Source organism: Prunus persica, chromosome G5 (assembly GCF_000346465.2).
Source record: "Prunus persica cultivar Lovell chromosome G5, Prunus_persica_NCBIv2, whole genome shotgun sequence".
Taxonomy (NCBI): domain Eukaryota; kingdom Viridiplantae; phylum Streptophyta; class Magnoliopsida; order Rosales; family Rosaceae; genus Prunus; species Prunus persica.
In genome coordinates, this window is record NC_034013.1 from 12,026,116 (window position 1) to 12,042,107 (window position 15,992).

The window sequence follows — 15,992 nt, forward strand, 5'->3', positions numbered from 1 at the left end:
ATCCCTCACCATATCGATGTCTTCGCCTCCACCTTCAGGGGATTGTAGCCTATGCATCTGGTTCAAGGGTTAATCTAGCACTTAAACCCTTTGATCTCTTTGGTTATGGTTGAAGTTGCTGAAGAAACGCATAACATATTGTTCAAAGATCAATCCAAAAAATATTAATCAATTCTGTTATGTTCCTCGTGTTTCTCGATAACAAAACAAGTCAAAGATAGAATTTGGGAGAACGGGAAGAAAATAAACAGACCTAATTTCCAAGGAAATTGTTAATGTGAATGAAGACCTAAACAAGATCAATAAGCCCGTGAAACTGCAGAGAGTTATAAAATAATAAAAATAAAATACTTTTTTATTTTCATTTTTAATATTTGTTGTTTTGAAATTTGAACCATGAGTTAACGGGTGTTCTCTATGTTTAGTATGAGTACAAATGGCGAAATATTAAGAAAGAAACAGGAGGGCACAAGGAAATTGAACTCATAAAGGAAAAAAACTAAGATATAATATATAAAAATCAAAATACAAATATGGATTATGACCAAATTTGAAAGTTAAGAAGAGTCAAGTGAGCCTTTTGAGGCTTGGTTGGCTTTGTCAAATTTTTAACATGTTGTTGTTGAGTACAAAATTCACAATAGTTCCTAAAAAAAAGAAAACAAATCAACTTTAATTGAATGAAAATATATATATATATATATATATATATATATACTTATTTCAGAATGACAATCTATCAAATGGACGGGAAAAAAAACAAGTCATTGTCTTTCTTTTTTTCTTTTTTTTTTTCCATCTCAAATATGCCTTATAGTTTAGCAATATCTAGAAATTATCAGTAATAAATTAATAATCGGAAAAAATTAGTATATGTCAGAAGAAATAAAAAGCTGAGAGGATGACTAGATTGACCAATTCAATCACGTATCCAAACTGCCAAAGCACAGGAAAATTCTAAACTCTTTGTATAGATTTTCGCTAATCTAGATTGTGATTTGGATTTGGATTTGGTGAGTTTAAACTAACCAAGAAATCGAAGCTTAGGCCCAGCCCTTTTATACATTAGGCTAGACCCAAATTTGCACTTGGGTCAAATTTTGAATTGTTAGAGCATGTCTAATGGAACTGATATGGATTCGACTATAAATAAATAAAATGGGACTAATCTGGCCTGGGTTAGGTCCAAATCTGGTCTCAATTTTTTTTTTAAAGGGCTCTACACTCAGTTTTTGAAAAGAAAACAAGGAGCAACAAAAGCTGACCCAACATCCATTGAGAAGATGCCACGTGGCACTCTCAAATGCAACAGCCCAACGACTAGTTGCTGGCTCTTTTTTTCTTTCCTTTTTTTTCCCTCACAACCAATGACTGAAATATTGAGAATATTATTCTTTTTTAGTAGAGGATATTTTGGAACATATTTATGTAATTATCGTATAATTATCGAAAATATCGCAGAAATTTGGGCACCGATAATATCCTTCAATTATCATAAGCATTTGGTCAATATACCGCAATATGGATATGGAATAGAAAAAAAAAAATTTGAAAAGGCTTATGCGTGCACATAGGTGGATTTGAACCCCTGCCACTTCCATTCTTCCTCTAACGCCTCATCCATCACACTGCTAATAGAAAGAATCCGAGACCCAATCTTCAAATGATTTTGCTTATGGACAATGTCAACCAATCTTAGATTCATATGAGCGACATGTTAACAATTACATACAAAACTATTTTGGGGACTTATCATTTGATGACTACTTTTCACAATACACGTACTCTACACATAGATATGATGAAAATAAAATTTTGAACCTCATAGGAACTCTATGTGGTACTAAGTTACTCATGTATATTACCATGCAATTTATTAAGTGTAAAAAATTGTAGTTAATCATTATACATAAATGATTATGTTGTATTTAATCTTCTTTCATTAATTACTATATATATATATATATATATATAATACACTCACAATATTTGTAAGCTCACTCTATAATCAACTTAAATAAGTCAAACCTACCATGTAATGCATTTTCTTCTAATTTTTTCTGATAAAATAATAGATAATTGACTAAATAAACATCATCTAAAATTTCAATCAAAATTCCCAAGTTTTTCTTACAATTTTCATGATTTTTAATCAATATTTACCGATATCGATACTTTTCGGATATTTCTATCAATATATCTATGTTCTTGGACACCCGATATTTCTGAAACCCTTGATATTTTAGACCTTGCTCACAACTCTATTAAAACCTAACCATTTGTTCATCACCTTCTCACCTAAAAAATCTCTCAATTACTCCAAACATTTTTACTTGTTTGTCTTTTTTCATTTTGCTCAAAATTGTTGTTCCAAAGTATGGCTCAAAATTGTTTCCAAAAATAAAATTTTGTGTTGCTTCTCTTATGCTGAGATTTTTATCACAAATAAAATAATAATAAATTAAAATAACAAGTTTTGAGTTAGCCCCTAGCCCCTCACCACCACTAGACCCACAAAAAAAAAATTAAGAGGCTAGATTTTATGAATAGTACCATTTTAAGGGGCTAAAACAACACCTAACCCCTTACACCTTGCCCTTACATTAGACATGCTCTCATGTTATATGTATGGAGTTGGTGTACGATCTGGAGCCACAAACACCACTTGGGTGATTCTTATACAACCCAAAATGCAAAAGAAATTTTAGGGTTGTTTTTTTGGTAGTTGAATTTTGATCTGTGTCCCAATTCAATACCAAAACTTTTTTTTATATGTTATTTATATATAAACGATTTGAAAGAGGAGGAATCGAACCTAGAGCTGCCTATCAAAAAAAAAAAAAAAAACTAGAACTTCATCTTAATCACTTGAGTTACAAGCCCCTTACTTCAATATCAAAGTTTTGATTTGTCTCAAAATGCTAAATAATTTTTTTGTAAGCAAAATTAACTAATCTAATTGGCAAAAATTCTTTGTAATTAACATGGTATAGTGATTTGAAATTTATACTTCGTCTAAGATTTAAAAGGAAAATATTGAGAGTTAGATGTGTAAATTGTTATGAAAAATTTGCACTAAGATGTGAAAGATTATTCTACTTTTTTTCTTTTTTTATTTAGGTCGAAATTCTACTTTTTAATTTGTCCCAAGTTTCCAACACTTTTATTTTCTTAACAAAACGGGTGTGACCCATATTGTTGTGGGAGAACTATTAGACTTTAAAAGCTTTTAAATTTTTTTATTCGTCGTTTCAACAGAGGAGGGAGATTGCTCAGAAGGAAGGGGAAAAAAAAGGGGAGAGAGATGGGTGGAGCCCAGGCGATGAAGAGAATCCCTCGCATCAAGTTTCCTCAGAGACATCCCAAACCCTCTGGTCTGTCGTTCTAATCGTTTTCTGAACCATTGGTTTCACCTCAATATATTGATTTTACTCTCCACTAACTTTAAGGTCTATGCATGTATGTACATATGTGTTTGAATTTACGCTGTATTTTTGTTCCAATTCTTATGGGTTCTGTTGAATTGGCCTAAGATTTGTGCGTTGCTTGTAAATTTGGGAACTTTATTGATGTCTTATTTTCTTTCTCTGTATTACATTGAATCATAGATTGGATTTGTGATATCTCCAAAACGCCTAATGGTATGAACTATAGACTGATTTCAATTGGTTGCTTTTGTAACATGTTGCCATTGGTTGAAGCTTCTGGGCAACCATTTGTGTGAGCTTAATAGATTGATAGGTTTCATTTACTAAGATTAGCTGCCTCGATTTTTTTGGATGGAAATCTCTGCTTGTTGGTTTAAGTGCATAAACTATTCGGCTTGGCTGCATCATGCAAATGCTGAAAGTAAGGTATAGGCAGTGCTAAAAATATGGGAATTGATTACATTGAGAATAGGATTAACCGGAAGATGCCGCTTGGGGAGGGAGTCTCAAATGTAAGTTTTGAATTTTCTGCAGGTTCCGGAATGTTTCGGCCTCAACGTTATACTTTCTGAGGTGGGTGAACTCATGCAACATAACCCCAAATCGAATCCCCACTTCTATGGGTAGTTGTTGATCTTTAATCGATTTGGCGGTTTCATTCATTCTGATGTGGTGACATGTAGGCGAAACAAGTGGGCAATGCTACAATTTAGATTGACAATATGGAGTCATATAACTTAGGGGAACCAACTTTTGAGTTTTCTTGTTTTGATTGCCTCATGCTCAGTCATGTAATATTCAGACTCGAAGAATCATGTAATATGCATTCAAATTATGGCAACATATAAATATGTATAGGATAATGCTATTTTATCAGACAGTTGGACTGTTTATGAGAACTGTTGATAAGGTGAAATCATGTTTGAATTTGCAGTCATAATTGACAGTCTAAGAACATTAAATACATACATTGTGCGTGTTGCATATCTATCGGTGTAGCAAAATTGGACGTGCATGATGAATCTATTGTTGATCTTTATCTTAATTGTAATCCTCATTTTCAGCTATTGTTTGAAGTTTCTTACTTGTTCTTCTCCATTGAGTCATACACATTTGTTTAGATACTATGTTGTTCTTTTTGGGTCATAGTTCATGTTTTTTCTTAACACTTGTAATTATTTACTTGGCAGGTTCCGAATCTCGAATTCAAGCAGAACCTTTGGCTGGTGATGCTTCTCATACTTTCTTCTCCGGTTCAAAGGCCTCAACCACCACCACCTTAGGAGGAAAAGCTTCTCTTCAACCCGAACGAACACCAGTGTCCAAAGAGGAGATTGAGGCCATTTTGGTATGTGGAACTTTCCTTTTTGTCTCAAGAAGTTCTACACTTATGGTTTGATTCATCAAATTTTCATGCAATGAATTTTGCAGCCTTAAGTGCTTCCTCTGTCTTGTGATTTTAATCACTATTGAGGCTTAAACAAATAATCAACTGTGTAAAAAGGATAATGCTTGCCTCTTGACTGGCTATTGATGCGTCATGTATTTATTGGTATTAAGTGGCGAAAATGGCTAAAGTGGCTAATGTTGTGAAAGTGGTGGATTCCTCAGTTTCACTAATAGTTAATAAATCTATGCTAAGTCAGCAGTTGTTAGGAAATTCCTCTTCACTGTTTAAGAGACATGTATTGTTCGCCACAAAGCTATGGTATATGATGAATGGTGATTCTTTTTTATATGTGAGTTATAAAGTGTGAACTAAACATTTGAGTCTTGATCAGGATGGGCGCTAGTCCAGTGAACCATCGTCATCAAAATTTTGAAAGGGCTAATGTGATGAACTTGAAATCAATTTTCTTGGCTAATGTGACCAACTTGACATCAAATTTCTTGTCTGTCTTTTCTTTGGGCTTGCACTTATTTACTTATTTATGTTAATTGTCTTTGGGCAGTTGGGTGGCTGCATCTGATCCTGTGTGGAGATTGAAGTACAGAGGACTATGTGTTGGACAATATTTTGACCCTTTTAAAGCACCTGGAAGTATCCAGAGTTGACTTCTTTATATTGTTTAAAGAATAACCTACTAGCTGAAATTCATAATGATAGACAACACTTTGAACAATAAAGATGTGATATTGATTGGCATCCTTATGACATGTTTTCTCTTGTAGTCTTGTTCATGCAATTTACAACACAAGTGGTTGCCATTTAAGCTAGAAATTTCAGTACTGCACATTCGGAATTCAAATACATATGCATGTGATAGAGTTTCTAAGGGAATGACTCATTCAACAAGTGGTTGCCATTTAAGTTAGAAATTTCAGTACTGCACATTCCGAATTCAAATACATATGCATGTGATAGTTTCTAAGGGAATGACTCATTCAGAATCCTTTTGGAGAAAAGGTTCGAGGACGGCAGATTTGGGATTTTTCCCAGGAGGGCCCTTGTCTCTGCGCAGTAGCTCTCCCAGTCGGAAAGTAATTAACCTATCCCAATTCCCTCCCTCAAAAAGAACCCCAGCTTTCCCATCGGTGATTCGCTGTACAATGCCACAGTACTTGTAATAAGGGCTATTAGGGTTGTTCACAATGGCAATCATACCAGGCAGCAACAATGGCAATTCAGGTGCTTTTGGCTTCTTTGAGCTCACAAGTGCCGCAGTTGATCCAGAGTCTGCAACCAATGGCTTTTTGGGAGGTGGGTTTTTCTCAATGAACTTTTGCAACCCCTTCTCACCACCAGGAAATCCCCCAGTAAGCCCCATAAGCTCCTTTTCAAAAGCATCTTCTTGAACGCTTTTAAGAGCACTTGCCGAAGAACTATCTGATTTTTCTTCATCTGTTTCAGCAGCAACAGCTGCTGATACTTGTTCTTCCACATCTTTTTGTTCTTCAACATTTCTTGTAAGCTCTTGTAGCAGACCTTCTTCACCATTGCAAAGCCCTCTGCCTCCCAAGATTTCAGATAGATTGAATTTGGCACACGGCCTTAGGGAATGGATCGATGGCTGTTTGTGAATTGTGAAAGACGATTTATGAGCACGATTGGAGAGATCATTTCTTCCAAGAAAATTGGATTTGAGAAGAGGGCCTTGAAAGCTTGGGAGAGTTATGTTAGAAGCCATGTTTTACTACTGCAATCAACGGAGAGAGAGAGAGAGAGAGAGAGAGGAAGAAGAAGAGAGAAATATCAACACTTAGAATTTGTGGCCGCAATAGACTCTTGTTGGGTTATGTCCTATGATCCTATCTTCCCTATCTGTTTGATGCCTGTAGTATTATTGTCTTCATTTGTGATGTAGGCCAGCAAAAAGACACATGCCAAACACATGTACCCATTCCGACCAAACAAAAAAAAGAAAAAAAACACATGTACCCATCATTTCAATATACACACCTCATCACTCACAATATCCATACTGCGTCGACTAAACATTTATTTCCTCATTACATCTCAATCATCTGTGAATAAACTAATTCGTAAACAATAATTTTTATTTTTTGAAAAATCTAAAAAATTATAATAAAAAATCTTAATAACCGACTATCAAATTCGGATAAAGTCTTAGGTACAACTGTTCTATATGTCTAAGTGGGATCAGATGAGACGCTCATGTATCGGTTTCATTCATTTGTGAGTGTGTTGCCGTATAGGACAGTCGAACCTAAGACTTTCTCCCAATATAGAGTGTGGCCAAACGTCAAGGGCCTCCAAGGGATTGGGCTCGTTGTGTGGCCCAAAAGTGATGGCGGTCTGCAAAATTTGGCAATGTGTGTTCCCTCCAGTTGGCATGGCTGAACCTACGTGGCAAACCAACAAGGCAACAAGTAACCCGGGAAACTGAATGAGGGTGATCTGGTCCATTTCACATCAATCAGAAACCCCTTCAGTCTACCGTCTCCTCCGTCCCAAAACCCTCTCATATCAAACCGCCATTTTCCTCCGCCCTCTCTTGCCGGCAATCTGAACCGTCAGATTCCGATGAAATCGCTACCCACTCTCACCGTCGCTGGATTTCTATCTCGATTTCTTTCCAATTGTACTTGTTAATCAACAAAAACAAGTTTTTCATTTCTCAGCGGAAGTTAAACAATTATGGGGAAGAACTCTCGACAGAAGTGGACTCAGAAGCAGAGCAAGCACAGCTCAAACGACGCCGCATTAGACCACTCGGATTCAGAAGAGGAGATAGAAATAGTTGACGAAGTAAAAACGAAAAAGAGCAGGAATGGTAAAGAAGAGAGCTCGGTTAGGGTTTCTAAGGATTCGCTCCCCGGTGACAAGCGAAGACCGCGAGAGCGTGGCAATGACGTCGAATATTCGGCTGAGGTCGAGCACATTGCTTCGAAGAGGAGAAGAGATAGTGAGAGGAAGGATGGGAAGGAGAAGGTTCCAGAAGTTCGTAGAGGAACGGAAGACACTGGTAATGTGACTGAATTCTCTGTGTCGGTGTTTTCCATTGTGCTTTGAGTTTTTTCTGTTTCTGGTGATGATTGCAATGTAGTTTGAGGTTTTACTCCATCTTGATGAATTTTTTATTTTTATTTTATTCTTTTCCAACATTGCTGTTGATGATTTGTATACACATTTGAGTGCGGTTAAACTGATTGATATCATGCATCTGAAAAAGTATATATGTTTGAATTTGTAGAGATGCTTCTGAAACATGAGGTGCGAAATCCCGAGCCAAAGAAGGAGCTTGAGAAGCATATTAGGAGGAGCAGGGATGGCTCTGTTGAGAAGGGAAAATATAAAGATTATGTGAGAGATGATAATGAAGATTCAGCTGAGGTCGAGTACATTGCTTCAAAGAGGAGAAAAGATATTAAGAGGATTCGGAAGGATGTGAAGGAGAAGGTTCCAGAGGTTGGACAAGCAATGGATGACACGGGTAATGTGATTGAATTCTCTTTGCGAGTGTTTACGCTGTGCTTTGAATTTTAAATTTTAAATTTTAAATACTTTTATTGTTCCTATTAATGTTTACTGTACAATGTGCAATGTACTTTGAGGTCTTGATGCTTCTTAATAAGAATATAATTAATCTTTGAAAAGTTTCTATTGATGATTTTTATACACATTGAGTGCACTCAACCTGATTGTTATCATGTATCTTTTTAAGTTTATATGTTTCACTTTGTAGAGAGGTATTTGAAAGATGAGGTGCGAAATCCTAAGTTAAAGGAGGAGCTTGAGAAACAAATTAGGAGGAACAGAGATGGCTCTGTTGACAAGGCGAAATATAAAGATTATGTAAGAGATGATAATGATAGTCGGCGGTCTTCAACGGGAAAGCATGCCAAGGATAGAAGATACATGGATGATGAAAATTATAAAGACAAGTATGGCGAAGATGCTGACAGAAGTTATAAGGTGAAGCACGGAGAAGACGGTGACAGAAGTTATAAGGTTAAGCACGGAGAAGACGGTGACAGAAGTTATAAGGTTGAGTATGGAGAAGATGGTGACAGAAGTTATAGGGTTAAACATGGAGAAGATGCAGAGAGAAGTTATAAGGATAAGTATGGAGAAGATGGTGACAGAATTTATAAGGTCAAGTATGGAGAAGATGGTGATAGAAGTTATAAGTATGGAGAAGATGGTGACAGAAGTTATAAGGATAAGGATGGAGAAGATGTTGGCAGAAGTTATAAGGTAAAACATGAAGAATATGGTGACAGAAGTTATAAGGATAAGGATGGAGAAGATGCTGACAGAAGTTATAAGGTAAAGCATGGAGAAGATGGTGGTGACAGAAGTTATAAAGATACGTATGGAGAAGATGGTGACAGAAGTTATAAGGTCAAGTATGGAAAAGATGGTGGCAGAAGTTACAAGGATGGATATGGAGAAGATGCTGACAAAGATAGGAGGCACAGGGATAGCAAGCCTAAGGAAGATGTTGATTGGAAGAAAACACAGTGGGAAGACAGGCACAAGGATGAGCATGCCTTAATAGATCACAATGGTGACAGGTCGGGTACTAAGTACACAAGGGATAAAAGTAATGCTGGTGGAATTCGATATAAGAAATCAAGATTTGATAGTAGTAATTATGACGATGGTCAAAACACTAGATACAGTGATGATAGGGGAAAGCGAGATGATGATAAAGAGGACCAAATCTACAGTAGGTGCCTAAGTACCAGGGAACACGCTGATGCAGAAAAGAAAATTACAGGCAGAGCCATGGTAAAGTCTGTTGATGATAAAGAAGATTCTCACAAATGCTGTGTTGATGCAGACTTTAGTGCAAGTCATAAAAGACAGATGAGTTTCCCTAGCTCCTATTCTCATGTTGCGAAAGACCAGTGCAGGTAATTGTTTTTCTTCTTATTTTATGTTCTCATCATGTGGTAAGGATTTTTAGAGAATGCAGTCTTGTATTGTATTCATGAATGCAGCAAGTGTTGTTATGTTCAAATGATTTTTTTTTTTTGGCATCTTTGCTTAGAAAAGGCATTTGTTGTTCAGTGTTGACTGGTTATGCATGTTTCAGTGCCTAGTTGTAGCGGTTTTTGGAATGAATGGTTTTGTGCCAATAATTATCTGTTTCAAAAATGGACTTTGTAGACCATACTGATAAGTGACATGAAGATGAATGAGTTGTATATGGATGTCAGGCATTAATTCTCTACGATGAAGGGAAATCTGAAACTTTTCTAATTCAGTCAAATCTACTTTTATGTGTTCTTTACAATTTTAAGTAGTAATTTGCATACAGGGACTTGGAATTTGTCTGGATATGTCATAATGATCTTATGGTTGCTAGTGCTTCACTTTTTTTTTTCTTTTTTTCTTTTGGTCATTTGGTTTGACAAGAAGCAATCACTGTCAAAATATTTGTGCTATAGAACCTCTACTAATGAATGTCCTTGTGGGCCTTCTTTAGGCACTCAAGGGAAGCAGAATTGATGTCTGGTGACTCTGAACCTCAAGAAAGGGTTAGGCATAGTCTCCTTCATTTTAAGGAGGTTGCAGATGTTTGTGGAGTACTCAAACAGTCTTCTTTGTCTAAGCCTACCAAGAGACTGATTGACAAGGATGACAGCCATTTGGGTGACTTATCCGCTGCAAGGTGCTTGAATCCAGATGCCTGTGCTTCTGCTGTGCATCTAGTTGATGATTCTAAGTTTACCACACTTGGTATTAAGGGGAGTTTTGATAGTAAAGAATTTGGAAAGAGGAGTGGTGTTACCAAGCACAGAGACTTATCTGGTACTGAAGGCAAAGGAAATTTGCAGCCGCCTTCAGAGACACCTCCTACAGGTGAGTTATCCCGGGAAGATATTGATGGTTTCTCTTCTTTATCTTCTGTCAAAGCTGATCAATTGCCTAGCAACTCATGGTCCAATTTTCCTCCACCTCGCCATCGATACAAGAGAAATAATAGTTCCATTGTTGGACGAATGTATGGTAATGCCAGGAACGGTGCTCCAGTTAATGCCAGGAGTGCTGTTCCAAATCGGCCTTCTCCAGTAATGAACAGCTTCACTCATTTCCGTCATGGTCCTCCCCCTGTTGGTTTACATCCAGTTATGCATCCGTTTTCTGCTTTGCCAATGTATGGTGTCAGACCTGTGATGGATATACGCTCTTTATTTCCCCATCATATCCATGATGCTGACAGGTTCCTCAGGCAAGACCATTCATTTGGGTGGCCGAATCCTATTGATGGCTCTCAGCCTCCTCCATTTTATGCGTGGGATGAAATTAACAGTGTTGCCCGGACTAATTCTCTAGCATATGGGAGGCTTGACTGGAGCCATAATAGAGAACCAATTGATGGCCAGCGGTCGGAAACAAGAACAGATATGTGGAAGGGCCCACATGATGGTGTGAATCTAGAGTTGCCTTCTGTACTTCGGGCAAAGGAGCCTGCAGTCCGAACACAAGAGGATGAAATTTGGTTAGGAGCATCAAGTCTGCAAGTTCAAAATCAAGAGAACCAGTGTGATGATCTTGTGGACAAGAGTCAGAAGATTGAAATTGGTCAAAATGGTGATGCTTTAGCAAAGGAACCACCTAAACCATCCAACAGTATTGCTGAACAATTACCTGAACTTTCTAAGATATCCAAGGATGATGATGATCGTCTTTGGCTTGTATATCTTTCTAAGCTTGATATTTCGGCAGAGCTTACTCATCCAGAGTTATATAATCAATGCCTAAAACTAATGGATGCAGAACAGAGTCAAAATGTTGATGAAGATTCTTTGAAGCTTCTCTATCTGGAGGTAAAATTTATAGTTGGATCTTGTGGTTTATCTACGTTAATGTTAATTTTTCAATCATAATGGTATTTTCTTTGTTTCACAGGAGGTTGTAAAAACCCAAGCGGAGCTTTCCAAACTTGCCTCGAGTGCTTCTCTTTTTGTTGCCATAAACGATTGTGTTTTTCAGGTATGAACTCAGATGTTATATAATTAGTACCAAGTTACCAACATAAAGTGATGTAGAAAATTTGGACCCTTTCATCATTATGTTACAAAAATACAGCAATTTTTGAGGTATTGGTATTTGGTTTTGCGATAGCCTAATATATGGGTTTAACAATTCTGATTTGTGATTATTTTGTAGAGAGCCATGTCCTTTTACAAGCAGCAGAGGGCCATACCTCTCCCCTCATTATTCAACAAACAGAAGGCATCATTTTGTAGTGCAAAGAACATGGATGTTGTTCCGAATTGTGCCTTAGAGAAGCAAACAGAGCCAATTTCATCTTCCAATGGGTCCAAACCAGAGAAGTTGCTTCCTACTTGTTCTGCCCCCCATAAGAAGGTATATGAGTCTGTTTCTGTTGTCGGTTTGGACGCTTCAAATGGCTGTATCAACGACAATTGTCCTACTATCGACCATGCATCGCAATCTGCTCCTGGCTCACCTGGTCACCTGAGCAGAGCCAGTGACTCCGGAGGCGGTGAACATTCTGCTGGTGGCGCGGATGATTGGATATTAGTTGATACTAGGTGTGATCATATACCATTTTCAAAAGTGCCTGATGAGGGTGTGATGGGTCACTCAATTGGGTATGAGTCAGTGAATGTAAGTCGGATACATGGTGCTTTTGAAAGTACACATTGAAACAATTTCTACGTTTTTTCCGATCAAAATTATGCCTTCTCTTTATCTTATGATTTGTGGTTGCTGCCTTTGTTTACTTCATTCAGTCTCATGCTTTTTTTTGTTATCATGTTTCTACATTGCATTAATAGTCTAGGTGCCCGGATCATCAAACTGTTTAGGTTCATATGAAGTCCCGCATAATGGACAAACAATTGTGAATTTTATTATTCTGTGCTCCACTATGAACACGAAAAATTATTGGATCCGCCACGGGAGACTATTGTTATGATTGTCAACAATCAGCAGCGCCACCTCATTCAGTTGTCAATGATCAGCAATGGTTTGTGTATGTCCACCTTGAAGCTCGTTCCATGGTACATTCAGTTCAGTCATCTACAACTCGAACGAACCCATGTTCCACCACACATAGGACAGCAGTAAGCCCAGTAGCTGATCCACCAATTCTCCCGCCCACTTTGATTAGTCTGCCGCTACGCAAACATCTTATGCACTGAATGCAAATAAGATCCAAAGGAACCATAAACTATAAGACTGTTTAAGCCGAAGGCTGCATCTCTTTCAGACATACCTCACGGACATCGGCAAAATGTATTCAATTCAATGTAACAACAACAATTGACAAAGTCAAGTTAGAACCTTTTTTTTTTTTGGGAGAAAGAAACAAAATTGCGTCACCAAAAAATAGTGAATTACTCTAATTGTCTATGTTAATGTTTAACGTGAGTTATTAAAATTTAAAAAAAAAAACCCCTTAACTCAAAACTTGATGATGCCTCATGTATTTGACGCTTAGATTATTAGAATGGCCCGTATTAAACTTATTCATCCAATCAAAAACACACAGATTATGTTCTGGAGGTTTTGATTTCCTGGTGCATGTCACTAGATATACAGCTTTGGTATGTAAACATGATAGCGGGAATTTACTCCAGTATACATCTTGCTATCATTTTGAACCTGCTTTTCTATAGGGACTAAGAAAACATTAATTATCTTTGAGTTGAATGTGCTAAGTTGGTGAGTTTTAGCATAATAGAAAACTCATACATCTTGCTACCATCTCACTTCTTGATGATGAGAAGCTCGTAATTGATATACTCAAGTGGTTTCTTTATTGCTAATACAATTTTCATCCTTGAATTCATAAAGGCACTATATTTATTGTTCACAAAATCTTAAATATTAATTGTCTACTGCCTACAATGACAACCTCTTTGTAATTTGATTACATCTAATAAGTTTCTTTACATTCTAGACTATGCTTAAGGTCCCAGATCATCAAGTTGCCGGCCACCAAGCCGGTGATGGGAAGCTTGGCCCTCTTATAGATGATTCAGGGCACTTTTACAAGCCTCTTCAGAATGACGGGCGTGGATCCCATGAGCTAGCATTCTATACATCATTTTCTACTGACACTAGGATTCCAGACCACATCCGCAAGTTCTCACCTAGCATTGGAAGATATTGTCTCAAGTAGAATCAATCCATCTGTATTAGACGCAAAAATTGGTTCCAGAACATGGTGGTACCCGCAAGCTGCTGAAGATTATGTCATAAGAAAGATAGAGAGACCATTGAGGATACTAGGTTAGCTCTGAGGAAATTTGTGTCTTCTAACCCTCTACAGATTCAGATATCAAACCAGATTGTTCTTTTCCATCGACTGTCTATGGAGGTCCTGCTGGGATATTGGCACAATTGTTGGAACTGAAGTCATGGTCTGAGGAGCAGACCATTTTCCATTTCCATTCTTGTTCAGTGTTAATGGTGTATGAGAAGGAGGAATTCAGGTGCTGAAATCAAACTCATCGATTTCGCGCGTGTCATCGAAGGCAAAGGTGTTATTGACCATAATTTTTTGGGTGGGGTCTGCTCCTTGATGAAATTGATATCAGATATTGTCACCAGTCCTAGTGCCTGAACCAAAGCATGTCAGCTCTGTGAGAAGAACAGCATTTGTACTCATTTTGTACTAATAACATCGTAGATTTTCAATTTCTCTTCTCATAATGATCCATTGCCTTACTACTAAAATAAATAGACCCAGCTCATGATTTCAGGTGTTGATGTTTTTTTTTATTTGTCAGAACATCTATTGATCCTAGATGTAAATGTGCCATGCTTATTCTGGCAAACTGGAAAGTAGAAAACATTTTGATTTAATTGCCTCCACACAATCTTGTTACCTCCATGTAGTTGAAAATATTTACACAACTCTTTTACATGCCATTGCTGGTTCCATCAGATGGAAACAGTGCTGCTAATAACTGACATCATATTTTTTTATTTGAATTAAACTAATGACAATGCTTTTGTCTGTTTAATTTTTATCCATTTCATTGTTTAAAAGCCAGTGCAGCCATTTCCTTTCCTGTAATGGCAAGGAAGACTGCAGATTCAGGAATTATATAAAGCTTATCAAATGTCTGATGTGGGGGGCAGAATTTGTAAGATTTCAGGTATGTCTGATGTGGAGGGTGAAGGCGTGTCTTTTTTCTTCAGAGAATAGTAAACATCAGCTATAAGAGCCAAATAATATCAGGGTTGATAGATACAAGACCTTGAAGGGCATTTATAGATGCATCACGAAGACTTTCAAGGGCTTTAAATATATTTTCACATTGCACCAACAATAAAAATATAGACTTCTTTGTAGGCCTATCTTATGAGGTGCCCTTTGTGAAAATCCCACATCGAAAATCCACAATCATATAAAGATATTTATAAACAAAACACTGTGCTGGTTTGATAAGCAAGGTTAACACTGGAGAGTTCGGCCATTGGGCTTTGCCATAGGCTTGGCTTTGGATTCGGCTTTCATGAATAATAATTATATCAATCAAAGACATAGGCCTTGGGCCTCTTGGGCTCTGGGGAAGTTTAATAAACACGCTAAAAAATAATAATGAAAATACAATTACATATATTAAACCACGTGTCAACACATTTCTTTATAATAAAAAAAATTTCAAAACAGAGTATAGCCGAGCGGCTATACTATTTTTAAATGTGAAAAAAGTCCCCCAACCAATAGGAGCCACGTGTCAACACATATATTTCTTTTAAAAAAATTCAAAATAGAGTGTAGCCGCGCGGCTATACTATTTTTAAATAAAAAAAACCCAGCCATTATGCCCACGTGTCAACACGTTTCTTTTTAATAAAAATTTCAAAACTGAGTATAGCCGTGCGGCTGTACGCTTTTTTTTTTTTTTTTTTTAAATAATAAAAAATTTTAAAAATACAAAAAGGACCCTCCTAGTTGCATTGGTTTGTACCTTATGGATATCAATTTGCAACATATCCAAAGTAGATATGAATATTCCACTATTTAATATTTTAATATAATTTTTATAAAATATGTTATTCTTATTCAATAATGCGTGAGAATTACTGGTATACTACGTGAATTTGTGTGTGTTACTGAAAATTTTGTAAAAAATAATAGTATAAAATATTAGAAATACGTACGT

General features: G+C 36.8%; 3 protein-coding genes and 1 pseudogene across 3 annotated transcripts; 3 read left to right on the forward strand and 1 right to left on the reverse strand.

Moving 5' to 3' along the window:
- LOC18777430 lies at positions 3,205-5,621 on the forward strand. The gene is made up of 3 exons (XM_020564274.1): positions 3,205-3,374; positions 4,619-4,776; positions 5,381-5,621. The coding sequence occupies exons 1-3, from the start codon at positions 3,305-3,307 to the stop codon at positions 5,396-5,398; spliced, it is 246 nt and encodes an 81-aa protein (XP_020419863.1). The 5' UTR covers positions 3,205-3,304; the 3' UTR covers positions 5,399-5,621.
- On the reverse strand, positions 5,670-6,822 carry LOC18776614 (NAD(P)H-quinone oxidoreductase subunit S, chloroplastic). The gene has a single exon (XM_007209456.2). It carries the CDS (start codon positions 6,554-6,556, stop codon positions 5,810-5,812), a length of 747 nt encoding a protein of 248 aa, XP_007209518.1. The 5' UTR covers positions 6,557-6,822; the 3' UTR covers positions 5,670-5,809.
- LOC18776371 lies at positions 7,145-12,597 on the forward strand. Its single transcript, XM_020563952.1, has 6 exons — positions 7,145-7,855; positions 8,084-8,323; positions 8,576-9,749; positions 10,325-11,669; positions 11,752-11,835; positions 12,013-12,597. The coding sequence occupies exons 1-6, from the start codon at positions 7,528-7,530 to the stop codon at positions 12,514-12,516; spliced, it is 3,675 nt and encodes a 1,224-aa protein (XP_020419541.1). The 5' UTR covers positions 7,145-7,527; the 3' UTR covers positions 12,517-12,597.
- Positions 13,778-14,440, forward strand: LOC109949350 (annotated as a pseudogene).